The following is a 21,323-nucleotide window of genomic DNA, read 5'->3' as shown; positions in this document are numbered from 1 at the left end:
CTTTCGTCACCACATCGTATCATATTCCTATCATTTTGATTTTTTGTTTCCAACTAAACTAGTTGTCTCGTCCAGGATGAGTTACACGTTTGCACATTCCCATTAGGGGCCCACTCCTCCCTCCTCCTCCTGCTCCATCCAGCAGGCACGACGAGGATGAGTCAAGACAGACAGGACGGAAAACGTACGCTCCGTCAGTTTCTTTCAAAATAAAAAATGAGGATAGCTCACTCGATAAGAAACATCTTGGTAACATTCAAATTAGTGTACTTTAATCAATATATTGTGTGAATGTCAATCAGATAAATCGGTATGGTCGGTCTTTTGGGGTTAATTCAAATTAATTCATTAATTTACAAGCCTGGATGTTATTTTGAACCTCGTCATCGGAAGTAGGTTTGTGTTTGTGTAGGTTTCTCGCTAGCATCACAAAGATGTAGTGCTGGTTCGGTTCTGCATCGGCAGGCAGACTTGGGCTTCCTCCTAAACTCGGGATGTTTCCTCTGCTGCTTTTCCTCCACGTCGTCGCCGTGAAATGTAGCGCCGAGCTGCTGGACGTCGAGGTCGACCGGTACCACATGCCCAAACGTTGCCCTCGCGAAGTCCAAACGGAGGACTTTGTTCGGTATCACTTCAACGGAACCTTCCAGTCGAACGGCAAGACGTTCGACTCCAGGTGAACTTTTTTTGTTTACGTCACTTTTAAATGGTTAGCGTTTAACCGCCAAGGTGTGAGATGCGCATGCGCGTCTGGGTCGAAGTTAACTAGCAACGTTGAAAATGTTAGCATAAGGGGCTAAAACATTTACATTCATTGATTTAAACTAATGTATGCAAATTAACTAATTAATTGTATTTGTAATTATTAATTATTTTGTGGTAATGGCCCCTTATGACCGAGTTTTGGGGGTACTATTTTGGGGTATGGCAGTATTCTACATTGTGCACTTTTCCACAGGTAAACAATATTTACATATATTACATATATATGGTCTTTTAATTGTTCAAATTTTAATCACAGAATTTGTTTTTAAAGTAGTACCTCAACTTATGCCTGGATCAGCCTAAAAGAGTTTAGCCCTGTTGTTAGCCTGATTTGCTATTGTGGTCAATTAATATTAATAGTAATAATATTCCCTAACTTTATTGTCATTTTTCTGAAGTAACTAAAATGCAAAGAAAAATATGAGTTATTCTTGTTTTCTGCCCAACAAATTGAATTGCATTTTAAAAGTTATTTTTTGTATTTATCTGAATCCCTGAGGGTGAAAAACAAAATGCCTGAAAAATAAAAAATAAATCACAAATTGTGTGATCGCCAAATATTACTTTTAGAAGGAAAGTATATAATTTTCTATTATGTCCAACAAATTCAGTTGATTTTCTTTACTGAACCGAAGTAAATATCCCACAGTGAATAAATAAATACACAAGTAAATAAATAAATAAACAAAAACGCATGATTTGGGAAAAAATCCTCTTAAACGCAATCGAAAAATGTTCTCAGTTTAATATCCAATTTTGTATGGCCTCTGTCCACCCCAAAATAATTTTCAAGATATTTTTATTTCATGATTTAATTTTAATGCCTTAAGGGGAAATTCAACTTTTAAAAATGCTACATTTTAAAAATATATATTTTTAACCTTAACCAGAAAAGTCAGATACAAGTAAGTAATTTTAGATGGTCTCTATCCAGCAAATTTAATTTAAAATGTTTTTACATTTATTTGTTCTAATTTTAATTCCTCAAGGGGGAATTCAATAAATAAAACAAAATCCAAAACACAAAGAAGAAATGGTTTGTCAGATAAATATTGAAGAAATCACTCTGACAACATAATTGAGTCAATATCAAGATTACAGTTTTACAACTTTTGCTCCCAAATGGAACACTTTCCCTCCAAACTCCGCTGTGAAATTCAGCTTTACAGATGTCACGTGTAGTAGAATCACAGTAAAAGTAGAAGCTTTCGTAGTAATGTTTGCATCCATGTTTGTGCTTACGTGCAGTCATGTCCGAGGTAAGGAATATGTCAGTCAGGTGGGAGTGGGCCGCCTCATCCACGGAATGGACCGCGGCCTGCTGGGTACCTGTGTCAACGAGCGCCGTAGGATCACCGTCCCGCCGCACCTGGCCTACGGGAGCGTAGGAACAGGTAACGCTCCTTCAGCGGTTGGAAGTAACCAAGTACAAATACTTTGTTACCGTACATAAGTAAATCTTTCAGGTATCTGTATTCTACTTGAGTATTCATTTGTCTGACCACGCTTCACTTTTTACTCCCTGTATTTGAAATCTGTACTTTCTACTCATTACTTGGTCAAAATCAACCCCCCCGCCCCCACCAGATCTTGGTTGTTGGACTGAGATCTTGAGGAAAGCAGCGGCATGGATGAACGTGAGCATGGGAGCATTAACAGTGACGGCAACAGTATAAGAGAAGCAAGAGTGGTTTAATGTTGTGTGTGAATTATTTGTGGCGAATGCGTTTGTGTCCTGTGCCAGACTAAAAAAAACAAACACCAGAATTCTCAGTCTAATCTGAAACATCATAATGAGATACTAGTGACCAAGGCTTGACATGAACACCCGCCAACCTGCCAAATGTGAATTTTAGCCACTTTGGTGTGCTGTATTTTTCTTGGGAAAATGATCATGCACAAACAGTTTATTTTTGTTTTTACATTCTATTTAATTATGTTATTACTAGTTTTTTTTGAGAAAGTAAAATATTATAAAAACAATACTTTCCTTATTAAAAATGTATTTCAAAATTTATTTTTTATTTTTTGTGGGGGAGGTTTTTTGACGTTTCTTTTTATTTCAATAGCGAAAGATGATTGGAGATACTGTGCAGGGGTTTTGAGTTACGAGCGAGGTTACAGAACTAATTAAACTCGCATCTCAAAGCATCACTGTGGAGGTAAAGTGTAGTTTTTCAGTGGTTATTATTAGCTAATTTAGCATTTTTGGTTTGTCAGTTCACAGTGTTAGCAGAGTTATGGGGGCAATTTGTTTTGATAGCATAAAAGCTTGAGCCAATGCTAGCTAACTCTTGGTTTACTGTATCAAGTTATTATCTTGGGTATTGTGTAGAATTGATCATAAAAAAATCATTTTTACTTTCAACTCGCTGTGGTGAGCCCTGACGGGACAAGCCGAAAGTCAACAACTTTTATACTTGCGCGCATGTCAGTCTTTAGCACCATTGCCCCGAGGAAGCCATGTTATCCTTTTCAAATGTGTGTCACGTGATCCGCCCGTTTCGCAGGTGGCGTGATCCCGCCGGACGCCATCTTGGTTTACGACGTACTGCTGCTGGACATTTGGAACTCCCAGGACAAAATCCAAATCCGCACTCTCAGCAAACCTGAGCGATGCGCACGCGCCGCCGCCGCCTCCGACTTTGTGCGCTACCACTACAACGGCACCCTGCTCTCCGGGAAGACCTTTCTCTCCAGGTGTGTGTGTGTGTTTTTCTTCCTTTTGTGTGTGTGTTTTTAAACATCAACGCACGCGTGTACGTGTTTCAGCCACGCTAAGAACGCGACCTACGACACGTACTTGGGGCAAGGCGACCTGATCGCGGGCATGGAGGATGGCCTGCTGGGAATGTGCGTCGCAGAAAGACGCATCGTCATCGTCCCGCCGTTCCTGGCGTACGGAGAGAAAGGACACGGTACGGAACTAATATGTCAGAACAGCCTCCGTTTTCTTACCGCCACGTTTGTTTATGCGCAACTTCCTGTTGACATATTTAGACGTATGCTGGATTGTTTTTGGGATGAGCGACACATTGATGCATCACAGAATTGATTTGGCATTTGACGTAATTCATAATTTTTATGATAATAATAATAATTATTATAGTAAAGCTATCTCTGCTACAAATATTTTGGTGACATGTCATTTAAGTTTAATCCACATTTATTTCAATTGTTCACTGTATTATTTAACGTTATCATACTATTATTATTTTGACATTTTCTAGTTTTTTACATTTTATTTTAAATATATATTTATTTGTTACGATTATGATAATTGTTTTTTTTATTTTGTTTTTAGAATATTTTTAATATGTAATGTATTTTAGCTGTTTTTTTTTTACATTTTAAAAACATCTTTTTTTATTACATTATTATTAGTGCAAAAGTAAAAAAAAAAAAAAATAAAGTTTGAGGTCAGGGAGAGCTGTGAAACATTCCGCATACACACCAGGATTCCTTTGTGACCCAGTAATATAAAAAAATAAATCATATTTCATATTTAATTTTTTTTTTAATATAATTTTTTTGGTATAATAATTTTTAGACAAATGTAATTTTATATTCCATTATTACAAAGTATTTTTTGTATTTTCATATTTTATACTTATTTCAATATGTTATAACATTTAAAAGATTTATTATATTGATATTACAAATTATTATCACTTTTTATTTTTTATTATATTGTAACATTGACTAGTTATGAAATATTGAATGGCATGTTATATTTATTTAAAAAGTATGAATTGCAGCATATAAATGAAAGATTGATTGATATTATATAGGTATTAAAAATCCTTTTTATTGTTTGGATTTCATGTGATATTGTTACACGTTATTGAAATTGCACCCAAGCTCGTATAGTATCTTTTCGCTGATTTTAGAAAGATGGCGCGTGTCCCCCGAACAGGAAGTGTTGTGCCCCCTCAGGCCACGCTGGTGTTTGACTGTTCTGATGGTGGACGTGTTCAACCCCAAAGACGACCTCGTGGTTGAAGTCCAGGAGGTCCCGGAAGGCTGCGAGCGGAGGAGCGCCGTGGGGGACTTCATCCGCTACCACTACAACGGCACCTTCCAGGATGGGACCGCCTTCGACTCCAGGTGAACGGCCGTGGGCTGATGAAGATGGCGAGGGACTGTATATTACGGGTTGTACAGACTAGTGGATTTGTCGACTTCACTACTCCACAAGGACGTTTAGAGCATGACGTGTTTTTTGTGTGCGTGTCAGCTACAAGAGGAACAGTACGTACAACACGTACGTGGGCCGAGGCTACGTCATCGCAGGCATAGACCGAGCCCTGGAGGGTCTGTGCATGGGCGAGAAGAGGAAGGTGGTGGTGCCGCCTCACCTGGCGTACGGAGGAGAGGGCGTCGGTAAGTGCACAGCACAAAACTTCAAAGCTGTTCTCATCTCATTTTACATTAAAACCCCCATTCATCGCGAGGGTTAAGTTCCAGACCCACCCATAAAATTGTTGTAGAGAACAAACGACAAAAAATGTATTCAAACATACTTAAACTTACTCGAACTTACTTTTCGAACATTCACATAAAATGTATAGAAAATAGTGTATGGATGTAGCGTCTGTTTACATTCATTTGCCTTTAAGAGGCGGGGCCTGGTGGTGTGGTGTGTGATGTCGGCGAGTCTGTGTGTGTGTCTGGGTGTGAGCTGCGGCCGACAGCAGCTTCTGGGTGAGTGTGCCCTCTGTATTTTACTGTTCTCACTGCATTAAAAAATTGGCTGAAAAGAGAGGATACGTTCTAGACCCACGTTAGGTGAAAACCCGCGATTTAGAGAGCTATTATTGTAAAGGGGGAAAAAAAGTAGGTATATAGTTTTATATGTATCCATATATGAAACTTGATATAGTTTTGCCCCACCCACACTCTTTATGCACAACTTCTCAAATCATACTTCAACTTACTTTTTTTTAAAGTATTCCTGAGCTTTTTTTTTCCTCTCATGTTCACTGTCAAGAAATGGAACATGATCGTATAACATTACTTTGAGGAAACAAAAACAAGAAAACTTGCTCGCAGTTTCCCAAATAAGAGGCACAGTGTGCTTGCTTCAAGCTGCTTATTTGTCGCTCCCAGTTGAAGTTTACTGTAGAAATGCCACAGAAAACAGAAGACAATTAAACATTGTATATTTAAACATCATGTTCAACCAAACCTTATCATTTTGTCTAACGAAAGTTCCCTAGCTTTATGCTAACATATAATGTGAAATCCCATAGATGAGCTAACAGAACTTACCATGCATGTTACAGTACTATCAAAACCTTCAAACCACTGCTACTTAAGTGTACATGGAGCAACACACACAAAAACATAGCATACAACAGTACTCACAGGGAAGTTTCATGAAATTTGCAATAATGCAGTTAGAATGTTTTAAAAAAAAAAATAAAAGGAGGCAAGTTGGAGGAAAATGGCCAGCATAGACCCCACAAGGTTACTAATGTTAAAATTGTTATTATTTTCCGTTTCCAAACGCCTCCCTGGATCGAACGTCTCAGGCGAGCTGATCCCCGGCTCGGCCGTGCTGGTGTTCCACATCCACGTGCTGGACTTCCACAAGCCCGACGACGCGGTGGAGGTGAAAGTGGTCCGCCGGCCCGAAGAGTGCGGGCCGGGAAGCCGGGAGGACGACTGGCTCCGCTACCGCTACAACTGCTCGCTCATGGACGGCACGCTGCTGTACTCCTCGTGAGCGCCACCCGCTGTTCACTCCCTGCATGGACTCACTCTGCTACTCTTAACGTTTGCGTGACAACAGCACGTAATGCCCGCATGGCAACAAGGTTTCCAAACACACCCAGAGTGGACTTTCTTTGTTTTTTTACTTTTTAAAGGAAGAATAGCTTCATTGTCAAATGTGTGTGCACGCATGTGTATATGTGTGTGCACGTAGGGACCAGTACAACTCTCCATCTGTCACCACGCTGGGAGCCAATGAGGTGATTCCGGGTCTGGAGCAGGGTTTGATGGGCATGTGCGTGGGCGAGACCAGGGAGGTGGTGGTCCCGCCGCACTGGGGTCACGGGGAAAACGGAGGTAGGGCAAAGCATTCTGAATATTTTCACCGTTACAATCACAGTTGTCAAACTCGGGCCCCGCCTGAGCAAGTATGTTTCTTTCATCAGTGGTTCTCAAACTCTTTACACCGTTCGGAATGTCAAAATGTGACATGTAAACATTTCCGAGTTAGATAATAAAGTTGTATGTCCTTTCATTTCTATAGGAGTATTTGAAATGAGAACAAGTTGGAAGTCGAGCAAGTGTACTGTATTGAGTGTGTTCATTAGGTGGCCGAGGCGTACCTAATGAAGTGTCCCGTGTTTGGGTGGCTTGTGCACAGCTGGCGTGGTTCCGGCGAGCGCGGTGCTCTTCTTCCAGCTGGAGCTGCTGGAGCTGCAGAAAGGCGTCCCCAAAGGCTTCATGTTCGTGTGGCTGGGCGACGTCCCCGAACCCCTCTTCCCCGCCATGGACCTGGACGGCGACCGCCAGGTGCCCCTGCAGGAGGTAACCCTCGTCCCTCCTCCGACCCGTTCAGGGCGTGGCCAAACGGACACGTGGGCCAGCAAGTTAAAGTTTACAGTAGTTTATTTTAATATCCATCTTTCCATTTTCTGTAGCTCTTATCCTCAATATTAAAATCATCCATCCATCCATTTTCTGAGCCGCTTATCCTCACAAAGCTCGCGCGAGTGCCGGAGCCTATCCCAGCTATCGTCGGGCAGGAGGCGGGGTACACCCTGAACTGGTTGCCAGCCAATCGCAGGGCACACATAAACAAACAACCATTCGCACTCACATTCACACTTGCGGGCAATTTAGAGACTTCAATTAACCTACCATGCATGTTTTTGGGATGTGGGAGGAAACCGGAGTGCCCAGAGAAAACCCATGGTAAATGTAAAAATTAATTTGAGTACTTATAGAAAGTACAAAAAAAAGTGTATGTAAAATTTATTGAATGACAACAAAAATTCACGCTAATTATTCACGATTATAAAATGTTAAATTGTTATACAATTTGTAAATTGATTTAACACATTTAATAACAAGGTAACTTTAATAATAAACTAATTAATGCTCATTACTTATTTACCAATTTAAAAAATGGTTAAATGCATTTGTTAAATTCTTAATAAAATCGCAAAATGAAAGTGACAAAGATTCCAGGAGTCTTGATCTTCTCAACGCTCGATGGGCCATATGTTGCCCAGCCCTGCTTTCATCGAGTCTGTAAATCCGAATCTTCCAACCTAAACTCCTCCTCTTCCTCCTCCTCCTGGTAGTTCTCGGACTTCATCGCGCTGCAGGTGCAGAGGGGCAACGGGCGCCTGAGGCCCGGCGTGCCGCCCGACGACATCATCCGGGACATGTTCGACAGTCAGGACCTCGACAAGGACGGGAAGATCGTCGTCCGGGAGGTGACGTTACGGGTGGACGACCGGGACGAGTTGTAAAAGGAGCAAACTTGCACATTGTCATGTCTACAAGCCACTACGTATTTGTTTCACTCACTGGACACAACATTAGGTACACCTCCATAGTCGAACAACCGTTAAAACGGGGAACATTAAAACCGACCCAGTCAAGAGTCAAAACTGGAACCTTCCAACTGTGAGGCAGATCTGCTAGGCACCACTCTGCTGTGCTGCCAGCACTCTTTCAAATATGTCGTATTTAGTGCATAGTATTGATTAAAATGTGTATAATGCTCTTTACAAAATGGGCGGGAGTATGTATATTTATTCTGATGATCTTCCGTCTGTCTCTCCTTGTCCATTCTCATCCCAAAGTTGACAAGAAAAAAACAACGGAGAGTTTCAAAGCACTACTTTGAAACTCTCCGTTGGTCTTTGTTGATTGGACGGCACTGTAAAAATTTGACCCTAAGTACTTGAAGTTTTGACTTATAAGAAAATCTGGGTATGGAATGGAATTTCCTGAGCCATTCAGAATCGAGTATTCGCTAAAACCTTGGTATAAATACTGTGCTCTCACACAAACGTAGCTGCACGTCTCAGTGCCGTAAGAAAAAAACAAATCGGTTTTTTTTCATTATTATATTTTTTTAGATATTCATAATTTGTTTTAGAAAAATAGAGCTGTCTTAACAGTCTTGGAAATATGAATATTTTTTTCGTACAATATTTTCCATTCTTTTCCAGACTTGGAAGTATATTAAATCAAATTCCGTACTTTTCTGTCCTTTCCATACTTGCGTAGAAACCCTGATTGAGTTGAGATAGTAATTTTTTTAGTTACAAGCATGGTCGCTGAGCCAAACCAATTCGTCTCTCAAGCCACCACTGTATTAGAAGACATTTCCAACTAATACTGGGGCCCGATCGATTAACATGCCAGCTGATTTAATCGGCCAATATTAGCCCTTTTCAAATCGGCAGATTTTTTTTTTAACACATTACAACATAAGACGAGTAGCGAGTTGTCTCATTTGTGATTAAGGGCTTGAACTTGACTAGACAAAGATACTAAGTTACAATCAATCAATCAAACAAAAAAAAAAAAAAAAATTGGCCGATTTTTCTGTTGTGAAGTTCAATACTAAAGGACAAAGCATTGTAGAAGATTCAAATGTTCTGCCCGCAATTCGTATCATCATTGTTGCATTAAGGGACCACAAAAAAAAGTTATTTTATTCATTATATATTTTCTAATCGGCCATCAAAAATGTACTTTGGCAAATATCAGAACGTGTCTAAAAAAAAAAAAATCCATATCGCCTGGGCCCTAATTAATTCTCTTTCATCATTCTTATTTTGGATCTCATGGGATGTTATACTTAATGATGTGTCCAGAGAGAGTATTTTGTGAGAAATAATATTTTTTAAATAAAGAAGTGTTCTCTGTACAGAGGTGACAAAATGACAGCACATTTTATTTGAGGTTGGCAACACTGTGTACAGTACAGAACTGAAACAAATAGGAGAGACCTCCTTACAAAGCAGCAAACAACAAAATGTGCCTGGCATTTTCTCTAAGTAGCGCCATGTTTGTGCTTATGAAGAGTATCGTGTGTTAACAAAAAGGAAGGAGCGTGTGGACATTATGACTTTTAGTAAAAACAAAAAAACAAAAAAAGGGAGTGTCCAATGTGTCCCTAAATATAAAGTGGGGTCACTTGTTCCCAGTGAGGTAGAGCAGCACAGCGTTGGCCACGTCCAGGGTCTCGTCCTTCACCAGCACGATATCGTACGAGTCCAAGTAGGACTGCTTCCTCTCCTCCACCTGGACACAAACAAACAAACAAACACAAGACCACCCCGCAAAATAAAATAAGTAAATTCACAAAGATCGCACATTTGTGGTGAACTTTTTAATTAATACTAGTGTTCATTGAGACGCGGCATCTGTAAAGCTGATGGGCTCTGCCTCAGTTAGTGATCCAGGCCTTAATTCAATTTGTCGCGGTCAAAAACAAAAGATAAGGATTTTCAAATTTGCTGACTTAATTTTTAGTGAGTGTTTTTTTTTTAATTAGCCATTGATTTTCTTGCATAAATATATTTTTTTAAACTGTGAAAATAGTTTTATTTTTTGTGGATGAAAATGATAAATGAAACAATTAGGATATTTTTTTGGGGGATTAGAAAAAAATGGATACAAGGTTCATTTTTAACCATTTGTTTCCCCATGAATTAAATTGACTTCAAAATCTGGCGATACAAATTTTCCATATGATTTTTTTTTATTTGGCTCAAAAAATAATAATTCAGAGCTACTTCTGGTTCTTTTTATTTTGTGGGAAGAAAATTATATTTGCGGAGATGTTTTGGTTAGGAGGTACAGTTTTTTAACCTAATTTTTAAAATAATTTTTTTTTTTTTTTTTTTTTATCAAAATCTTGTTCTTGGTTTACAATGTTTTTTAAATCAGATTTACTAGATAATTTAAAAAATGGGGATTAAGTTTTTAAAATACGTTTTTCTTAGATAAATTCCAAACAAAATGTGTGGATTTCTGAAAATGTTCTATCCAATTTTGGGGGCCGTAAAAAGTAAACATTTTAAAGCTGTTACAACAGACATGCCAAAGTAAGATATGATTTTAAAGATATATTGAAATACTGTATAACAAGTATATTTTGGCAACATGGCATCAGTAAAGCTGATGTCCATTTTAAATATTCCATTTTTTTTACCCAATAAAATTTTCACTCAACAAATTTTAATGGAGAAATAAAATATATATTTATATACATATAAAAATTATTTGATGTATGCCTTTTTTTGCACATTGTTGATATCATTTGTTTTATATAGTCATTATAAACATTTTGAATTGTGTGAAGAGAAGTAAAAACACCGAGACAATTAAAACAATAACAGATAGAGATATAGTGGTATTTGATACTAAAAATGCAGTGGTCCAAATAAAAGTTTTGGATCCAAATCTCCTTAATTGCCTTAACTGAATAAATAAAATTGAAATAAAATAAAGGCCTTGTGATGAATACGCGCCCGATTCTGGGCGGTTCACTAAAAGTAGATTTCGCAATGAGATTTTTTTTTCTCTCTGGCGCCACCTTGTCGTTGAGGAAGCCGATCTTGAGGACGTTCTCCATGTCGTGCACGCCGTCGGCCATGGTCAGGTCGCCGAGGGAGTCTCCCAGCAGGAGCACGTTGGGTCGGGCTCGCAGCTCCTGGAAGTGACCCGTGTTGAGCAGGGCGCCCTCCCGTTTGTTGTAGATGTGGATCAGCTCGCCCTTGAAGGCCCTCAGCACCCCCTGGGAGCACAGGTAGGAGGGAGGAAGCCAAAAGTAGGTCTCAGTCTGAACCTTCAAGTTTCAAACAAGTCCCAAGTTACTGTGACAAATTTCAAGCAAGTCGAGTCAAGTCATCACGAGTCATACAATCTTGCTCTGTCACAACAAATATGGTTTATTCTCATAGAATTTCATCAATAACGGTAAAGACATACCACACTGTATTTCCTTCTGAACATGAATTTGAATTATTGGCAGTTGTAATTATTTAACAAGTACTAAATGTTTATATTTTTAATGCCAAAATGCCTTTACTGTTATGTGTCCCAAATGTAGTTTCATGGTTTGCAACATATTTTCTGAAGATGCTAATTAATTAAGGATTTTTTTTTTTTTTTTTTTTTTTTTATGACATCTTAGTGTCTTCAGAGTTCCTTTTGTCTGGTCCTCGTACAACATGTTGTTTGTCACTCAAGCTTTATTCGCTGTTAGAGTTTCTGGAGAGTCCCGTTATGTTGTTGCAATACACCACAGGGATCTGTGAGCTGAAGTGCCACGATGAGGCAGCCATATTGCATTGACTGAAAAATAAACGGCATTATTTCTGAGATATGAATGATAATGGATGAAATTGTGAATTTTTTAGTATTTTTTTATTTTATTTTGCGATTGCAAGTTTTTACCCTTACTACAATTGTATAGTCAAGAGTATAATCAGTTAAATGAGTAGTTAGGATGATGTATACACTTGTATCTGCAGCGTTTGAAGGACAGCACAAGTAAATTGTGAAAATCACATGATTTTTATTAAGCTGTTCATGTCTTTGCCGATATACAAGTAGTATATTGCAGTGGGAAATTACTGTTCACTCTGTCAATAAGGATTGCCTTTACTATGAATGCCTACAATTTAAAATCATCAATACCGTTTTGAAAATAGGACTTCAAGCGTGGCTGTTTCAGTATGGAAGACATTTGCCCATGTCAGCGTCTTTACCGTTATTGATCAAATGATATGAAAATGACCCATATTGGAGTGATAATTGGACTCATCATAACGCACACAAAAGGATATTTACACCAATAAAAGTTGAAAATAACTGGAACTGAGAGTATGAAATTCAATGACTATACAACAATATACAACAGTATTACAAAATGTATTCAACTAATGGAATATTAAAGTGAGTAGTAAACAGTATCCATGACATCAAAATCTGGGCACCTTCAAAGACTTATGGCAAAAATCTCCATTCCGTCTTAGTCCTCCTTACTTTAACCCAATCACTCATTCGGATGGTCCATTTAAGAACCACTAACTCGGTTTATAGTGAGAAAAAAATGACAATTGTCGTCTTTATTATGAGATGAAAGGTTTCATATGCTGTGGTGACCATATTAAAAACCTACATAGTTTTATATTACAATTTTTTTTTTCTCTCAAGAACGAAACAAATGCAACTCCGGCTGTAAACACAAGACTGAATGTAACGTAATGTGATTCCAAGTCAAGTCGGGTTTTTCACACGTGTGAGTCCGAGTCCGCCACACCTGCCTGGAAGTGTACGTGACATCGTCGTCATCACCTCTGAAGGAGAGAAATGCCATACTCACGGACTGGTCAAAGTCCATGTAGTTGGAGAAGACCTTGACGTTGGGGTGGAAGACTCCGGCCTGGCGGATGACCTCCTCCAGGATGTCTCCGATGCCGGCGGAGAAGATGAGCAGCGGGATGCTGTGCTGGTGCAGCTGCGAAAAAAACAGCTGGTAGCCCTCCCTGCAACGGTGGACCACATTCGCGTCAGCCACGCCGACTTAGCGTCAAACATTTTCGGGAAACCCGAGAATACTTGACACCTGCGCAAATGGGTGCTTCGAGCTGTTTAACGCCACTCCGAGTTGAACTTTATTGTCAAACTGAAGATAAAACAAAAAGTATTGCAACTTATGTACTTAAAACAACCACATCACTTTGAATGTCCACTAGCTTAATACTAACAAATAATGGAAAACACCATAGATGGGCTAACGAATAGCATCTATGTGGCGACGTTATAACGCTTCATTTCAAAAGCAAACGGTGCAACAACACACGTAGACAGAAAATAACAATACTCCATATATTCTTTAGCCCCTGTGCAAAAATTACTAATATTACCACAGCTTACTGAGTCGCTTAATTCTGAAACTCTTCTTCGTTGATGTCTGAATGTAGCCAAGGTGCGGGGCTGGAACGGATTAATGGCAATTTCCGTTCATTTTGGTGGGGAAAGATGTTTTGAGATACCGGTATTTTGAGTTTACGAGCACAGTCCCGAAACGAATTAAACTCATAAATCAAGGCATCACTGACTTTTTTTTTTTTTTTTTTCCCTCAAAACGACAAGGAAATAACCATATTTGGTAACACAAATCAAAATGGACACCATATGATTTCGCTCAACCTGTCTTGATATTAATGAAATGTATCAAATGAAATATGAGGAAAGAAGCTTATTATGCTGTTACTGATTTTGTTATTAAAAAATATTGTATAAAAAAAACAATCAAGATTTTTAAATAAAAGTGTCTAAACAAATTTAAAAAATAAATAAAAACAAATTTCATTAAAACAGTTTTTAAAGATTGAATGGAAAGAATATTTGTTAATTAAATCAAATTTTATTTAGAAACAGAAAAAAAAGCTTCCACTATAGTAAATGACATTAAAATATATATTAGCATCTACTAATGTTGATGACAGCACAATTGAAATTGCAAACAATTACATGTAAAATAAATAAATTAACATACTTTTAAATAATATACATATTGTTTAAATCAGTCAATGGTTTATGTTGATGATAAAATTATTTGAAACATATAATACAAATATGTACAATAAAATGGATATCTAATAAATGTGGTTAAAAAGGAATATGTGGCAGGTGCAAGCGTGCGTGTGACCTGAGCTTGGCATCGGACTCGCGCACCACCGCGGCCAGCAGGTCCTTCCTGATGTTCTGCTGCACCAGCAGCTCGTGCGCTTTGGTCCACCTTTTGGTCACAAACACACGGACGCGACATGAGCGCATTTTCGCCACATGAAAACTCCGCGCGGACATTTTGCGGAGGAGCGAGCGGCTCACCACTCCACCATGAGTGGCAGCTTCTCGGCGATGGAGCGCGACGAGTCGATCTCGATGGGGTAGTACGTGTTCAACAAATCCTTCAACTGAAGCCATAGTAACACTGCTGAACATCTTTTTACACTTGCGTGACAGTTAGGAATATTCCCAAAAAAAAAAAAAAAAAAGGGGAGATGCATAAAAGTCATAATATCACTTTGGCATTTTACGATTAACAGCAGTTACCTTATTTTTTGACTTGTTGACAGTTAACAGTTTTATTTTTTTCTTGCATCAACTGTAAAATGTGATTCTGTATTTTATATGCAATATGTATAACTTTTAACTATGTGCGAATTTAAAGTTGGCCTTCTACACACCTGTCCTTTGCATTCTTGAGAGATTAGCTTGCTGTTGTCGAGAATATCTGCGCACAAATGAGTGAAACACATTGTTACGCAGCTCATCAACATGTATCTTTCATATATCTGTAACATGTATACTTACTGTGACAGGTGGGGCATCGTTTCCCATTAAACGCAAATCTCGTGAGAGTCATGTCAAAGTCTGAGATAACCTATAAAAAAAAGACAGTTGACGCACATACAAACGCCACACAGGAAGGCCGGAGCCCAAATTTGAAACATCCTCAGGGCAGTATTTTGCTGCCTACCCATTTTGTATTCCTTTAACAATGGTCCTTATTGTGATTGGACTATTTTGTGTGTGTGTTTTTAATAGTAAACAAGACATGAGGGGGGGGGGGGGGGGGGGGGGGGAACAACTCCAAACTTCGGTCGAGGTCCGAATTGTATTGGATGGCATCAGATTTGATTGACAGGTGTACCTAATGTTGTGTCCGGTGCTGCTGTCTGACCTGTAACGTGTTTGAACCCGCCTTCAGCATGGACTGCAGAATCTCCTGGACTCTCTGGGGGTCCCGCATACACACCGAGGGATTGGACAGCTCGGAAATCTGAAGAGGAAAAATATAAATACAATTTTGGGGGGGATTACTGGCGACAGGAAACGGTTACTTCCTCATCCAAACGACAAACTCGGCCGAACTGGACGTGAGTTAGTTCGTGGCCAAATAAACACAATGTTACAGTGTTATCTCACAGGAGAAAGCGATAGGAATAAAATAATTCCTTCGAGAACTATCGGAATGAAGTGTTCGGTCCTACAGTGACACGTTAAATCACGTTTTAGCCTTACGACAAGCAATTAGCTCGAGGCTAGCTTACGACGCGAGGCTAGCTCGAGTGCGGGAGCCACATTCTTTCCGGGCGCCAGAGAGTCACCCCGTAAAACATTTTGGGATTAAATTACCATTCCACAAAATGATGTGTCGACGACCGACACGGTTTATTTAAATAGAACGTGTGTAATAGTTTTTCCTCGGCTGTTATAATCGTCCACTGTCAGGGCGACTTGAGTTGCCTTCGAGAATTCTATACAGTGTAGTAATGTTGACGCTTCGTACACCAGTTCACTTTTGCGAATGTAAAATGAGATGCTATATCACATGACACAAAAACAGTGAGTGAAAGGGGTTTTGTCAATACTGACTGGTTGCCTGATAAAACGTTGCTTTTGACGACATGTCTGACGATGGAGCTCAGATGCGAGGATTTACGAGCCCGTGAGCTGCCCCTGAAAGCAGCACGGCTACTTGCGTAACCCCATGTGGTGCGCCGCTGCTATGGGAAACAACACGTCATAGGTTTCCGTTTCTTCCACTCGAAAAGAACACGCACACGAAATACACGTCGTGTGATTCATTCGTGAGTCACATCGTTTATCTTAAGAATACCCATAGTTGATTGAACAACAACTTGAGTAGAAATTTTGGCAGCAGCTATCCAACAGGAGCGGTGCCAGTTTGGATGTGCTCTGGCACCCTTTGTCAATTAACATGATGTTGGCTGTTATTAATTCAACTATCAATGCGGGAGTAGTATCAATAAACAAGTCAAATAGAGGGCCCATTTACATGTACAGTGAGGACTTTTACTTTCAACCTTTTAATAGACCTACACATTACCACCAACATGTTTCTAAGAGTAGCATATGAATTGTGTTTGCTGGAGTAAATCAAGCAATAACAAGACCTCCTTTACTGGTTAGCTTGTGTTTTTTGAATTAACCACTTGGCTAAACAGGAAAACACACATGCAGCCATGCCACTGTCACTTTCTTCCAACAACGTTGCTAATCTTAGCTCCTACCCCAAATACAGAGATCTTCGAATAACGATGTCATATAAATGTCATATTTCGTTGACATCGAAAGATCTTAGCGTCTCCACAAGGGGGCGCAAATGCCCCATACAAACACCAACGATGTGCAGGTAATGGTAATAAAACATTTCATGTACCATTTTTTTATGGGGCGGGCGCCAGAAACGTCACCGCAGTCGCACTTATTGCACATACCAGAAAGCAATTGACATTGGCTTTCTGAGAGATCGTCATATAAACTTTGCTATTTTTTTTCTCAAGTATTTGGAGAGGGAAGCAGACACAAAGCAGTGAAAAATCAGCAGAGGAGGAACGAAAACTTGAGTTTGCAATTTGCTGTATTTTATTTCAAGTGGAACCATATTTCAGAAACCAAAAAAAAAAAAAAGCAGCGGCAATTTAAAACCCCTTAAGACTAACAAATGATGGGAACAAAAGTGCTCTTTTGGCGCAAAAGGAATGACTGGCTTTGTAAGACAGAACGATAACTGGAATGCCTTCATTGCATCTTTCAGGGAAATTAACAAATACAGCGAGTACATTGCTGAGTTTGTCTCAGGTGGGGAATGAACGATGTCTCGTTAGTGCGTCTGTTATAGTGGAGGCTGCACAGAAGCGGTTATGGCACTCGAAGAGTTGACACACTTGCATGAACACGGATTGTCACAGTGTTTACAAATGGAACAAAGCTACAGAGCAGTCAAATATATATCTATATAAACAGCTTTATGTTATTTATATACAGACACATAAACATCTCATCAGGATATTATTTCGTTGTTGCCGCTCTAATTAACATACATTCGGTGCATCTCTTCACAAAACACATACATACATACGATTCATGGCTTACGAAAAAAAGTGGCTGACACCACAACACAGCACGGCGTTCAGTTTGGTCAGAACAAGGCGTTGGTCCACTGCAGCATGTTACGAATGAATAAATGGATGGAGCAGTCCTGGCTGGTGATTTAAGGATAGAGACTGTTCCATGCGGGCGAGCTCACAAGACGACTTCAGAAGCAGAATTTTAATAAAGCAGAATTTTAATAAAGCCGCATTTCCACCGCGCAGTACGCTTCGGTCCGGTTTCAGCGTTTCCACTGTAAAACAAACAAACAAACAAACTAGTTGCCTAACTTTTCAATACCCTTTCCCGGGCCTAGCCTTTCTAGCATTACGTTTTGCGGCAATATTCTCCAATCACAAACTTTACCGTACTATTCTGTCCAGTCTTGTCCTACCAGAGTGTATGTAACACTGCCTTTCCAGTCTACATAAAGAAGAAAAACTCATAAATTTAAAAAAAATAAAATAAAAAATCCATCGAGTGCGAGGAAGAGCCATTTAACAAATGGAAACGCACAGCAGATGAATTACCGATCCGAACCGTCCCGTTTGGTGGAAAAGTGGTTGGTTGTCACTTGTGTGTTACAATTATGAAATGCAATATTCTGTCCTTTTCACATATTGATAAACTTATTCAACGGAATGCAAACCAACTAATGGAAACCAATCTGAACCGCACCACTTGGTGGAAACGCAGTTGGAACGAGTCCGCAGACGATCGAGAGCTCAGCACTCGATCTGTGACTGCAGCTGCCGGCGCAGGGTGAGCGTGCGGCGGTGCAGCTGCTGCATCTGCTGCATGCGGTCTCGTTGGCGCGCCAGGTTCTGCGGCATGGGGTAGCGCTGGCAGCCGTACAGGAAGCGGTAGGGCACGCGCACGTGGCAGGCAGTGGCACGGCACCGTGGCTGCGGCATGGGCGGCAGCAGCATCCAGCGCCTGCGCTCGGCGCAGTAGCGATACGCCTCTTTGCGGTACTGCTTGTCCACGTCGTCGCTATTCTTCCAGCCGCCGATGATGAAGACGTCGTCGTCGAAGTGGCAGATGGCGGCGCCCTCGATGCTGGTCACCTCGGGCGGCAGACTCTCCAGGATCTCGTCGGGGACACGGGCGCTGATCTTCTGCCGGGCCACCTCATCCCGCACGCTGTAGCTCTTGGGGCAGCAAGAGGCCGTGTGGTAGAAGTTGGTGGCGGCCACGGCCATCTGGAAGACGCAGTAGTTGTCGATGAGGGGTAGCGAGTCCACGTCCTGCCACTGGTGGCTGTCCGTGTCGTAGCGGGTGGTCACCGTCTTGAGGCCGTCGTCTTTGTCCGTGTCGACGGGCGTGCGCGCCGTCACGTACACGTAGCGGTCTTCCACGCTCACCGCCTTCACGTCGCGCAGGATCTTGGGCGCCGACTCCAGGTTGTGCCATTTGTCCTGCTCGGGCTCGTACACGCTGACATCCTTGAAGCCTGGGCTGAAGTTGCCGTGGCCGCCGATGCTGTACAGGATGTCCTTGATGCAGGTGAGACCGAAGGAGTGCTTGCGGGTGGTCAGGTTGCTCACCTGCTCCCAGGTGTTGCAGTTGGGGTTGTAGCGCTCCACCGTCTTGGCGAAGCCCGGCTCCATAGAGCCGGCCACATAGACGTGCGAGTCGGTGGCGGCGATCGCGTGGCCGTCCAGGTGGTTGTGGATGTGCGGCAGGTTGACCCAGCGGTCCTCATAGATGAAGTAGCCCACGCACTCGCTCAAGTAGTCCCCGCCCTCCGACACGCCACCCACCACCATGATGACGTCCATGTTCTGGCCGAAGCGCGGCTGGAAAGAGACCACGTACGAGGACCACAGCTCCAGGTCGGCCAACTTGAAGTTCTCGAAGCGGATGGCGTAACCCTCCACCGCCTCCGACACCAGCCGCATGCACGCCTCGTTGGCCGCCACCATCCGCTCGTTCTTCACCACCCGCGTCAGGTAGGTGGGCTTAATCTGGGGCAGTCTGAGCAGGCGGAAGAGCTCCTCGAAGTAGCCGCCGCGCTCCTCCGGAAGCTTCTGCACCCACTTGACCACCGCCTCAAAAAGCACCTCCTCGGAGTCCACCGTGATCTCGGCGTCCGACAGCCAGTTGCGCACCAGATGGAAGGGCAGCGTGTAGAACTCTTCGTCCTGGATCACCTTGTGGAAGTTGCGGCGGATCATGTCCGCCGCCCGCAGGGCCAGCTGGTCCAGCGTGTACATGTGCGCCAGGCTGTGCACCGCCACGCAATTGGTCAGGCTCAGCTTCTTCTTCAGGAACTCGCCGCAGAAGTCCTTCAGCTGCACCAGTAGGAACCTGAAAATTAAAGAGGCAGGAGGTCATGGGCAGGATACTTCTCGTATCTCTTCTCTTCTTTTACAGTTATTGGAACACCTGATTTCCAATTCTTTGTATGGGTGAGAAAATACTTTTGGCAATATAGTGAATAGATGTGTAGTACAAAATAGTACCTGTCAGCCAGCTCCAGGACTTCATGCACATTGCAGGTGCTGACACGAATCTCCCCGGTGTACATGTATTGGATGACGCTCTCCACCGTCTCGGGATCGGGTCCCATCTCCGAGCTCCACTCCTTCATGTCAACGCGGCCGGACAGCGACTCGGAGAACTGTCCGCCCAGCAGCGGCGTGAAGTAGTCCGTGGCGGCTGCCAGCACCGAGCGGTGGGCCGCGAACTCGCACGTCTGAACGCCGCCGGCCGCGGCGCCGCTGCTGAAGGCGAGCGTGACGTCGCAGAACATGCCTTGCTTGCGCTGCTCGTTCTGCCGCCGCGACAGCTCCGAGCAGTGGGAGGACGACGCGAAGTCCTCGGCCTCTTCCGCGTCGCCGTCCGCGGCCAGAGAGCTCGGGGTGCCGCAAACGCCGCCGCCGCTACTCCCACCACCGCCGCCGCTATTACCACCACTACTACTACTACTACTCCGGGCCGAGTCCTCCGGGTTTGGGGCCGCCGCTGCCATTCTGCTCTACGGTAAACAGAGGAAGGGGACAAGCACGATGGGAGGCAAGTGGTCAAATCGGTCGACTTCAGACACACGTTAAGGAGTCACAACCGAGGCGCCACATTGAAGCACTCGCTCTTCCATTTGCGGAAGTCGGCCACAGCGGGGACACTACGAAGCTAGCTCACACTTGCTTGAATAGCTCTAAAATCACGCCATGTAATTGTTCGCCCCCGTATTATGCTCGCGAACTATACCTTGGGAACAGTACTAACATTTCTTGTCAGCCATTGAACGTTCACGAGCATAACCGTAAATTGGGCGCCGCCTCACTCGGTGTGAGCATTAGCTGCTCCTGCTCCTGCTGCTGACAGAAAGTGACTTGCGCAGTGGGAGATTGACGTCATCGCGTGTGACGTCGGGGCGGATTACCGCCTCGTAAATTGGACCCGGGAATTCCTTTTTTGCATCCCCCCCGCCCCAATCCAACCGTTTTTTATTTTTTTCTATTGCAAACTAATTCAAAATTATTGAGCAATTGCATTTGTTATGTCATTGTTTGATAAATATGTGACGTACGTGCTTAAAGTTTTTTTTGTTCGACCCGACCCGGAAATTCCGATTGCTATTCTTTAACTGTAACGAT

General features: G+C 42.1%; 2 protein-coding genes and 1 pseudogene across 3 annotated transcripts; 1 reads left to right on the top strand and 2 right to left on the bottom strand.

Moving 5' to 3' along the window:
• Positions 1-434: 434 nt before the first annotated feature.
• Positions 435-10,029, top strand: LOC133414501 (peptidyl-prolyl cis-trans isomerase FKBP10-like; annotated as a pseudogene).
• Positions 9,644-16,340, bottom strand: LOC133414503 (cytosolic 5'-nucleotidase 3-like). Of its 2 annotated transcripts, none has more exons than XM_061699900.1 (9): positions 16,201-16,340; positions 15,506-15,604; positions 15,136-15,205; positions 15,009-15,055; positions 14,650-14,735; positions 14,468-14,557; positions 13,136-13,298; positions 11,342-11,542; positions 9,644-10,044 (listed from the first exon to the last, which is right to left on the bottom strand). In XM_061699900.1, exons 2-9 carry the CDS (start codon positions 15,572-15,574, stop codon positions 9,934-9,936), a joined length of 837 nt encoding a protein of 278 aa, XP_061555884.1. In that variant the 5' UTR covers positions 15,575-15,604; positions 16,201-16,340; the 3' UTR covers positions 9,644-9,933. The 2 variants fall into 2 exon arrangements, with proteins under 2 accessions (XP_061555884.1, XP_061555883.1); XM_061699899.1 differs by lacking the exon at positions 16,201-16,340 and adding an exon at positions 15,961-16,146 and having other exon boundaries at positions 9,647-10,044.
• Positions 16,341-17,264: 924 nt separating this feature from the next.
• klhl11 (kelch-like family member 11) lies at positions 17,265-21,081 on the bottom strand. Its single transcript, XM_061701473.1, has 2 exons — positions 20,187-21,081; positions 17,265-20,031 (listed from the first exon to the last, which is right to left on the bottom strand). Exons 1-2 carry the CDS (start codon positions 20,693-20,695, stop codon positions 18,447-18,449), a joined length of 2,094 nt encoding a protein of 697 aa, XP_061557457.1. The 5' UTR covers positions 20,696-21,081; the 3' UTR covers positions 17,265-18,446.
• Positions 21,082-21,323: the final 242 nt, after the last annotated feature.

This window comes from Phycodurus eques, chromosome 16 (assembly GCF_024500275.1).
Source record: "Phycodurus eques isolate BA_2022a chromosome 16, UOR_Pequ_1.1, whole genome shotgun sequence".
NCBI lineage: Eukaryota > Metazoa > Chordata > Actinopteri > Syngnathiformes > Syngnathidae > Phycodurus > Phycodurus eques.
This window is presented reverse-complemented; position numbering and strand designations above follow the sequence as displayed.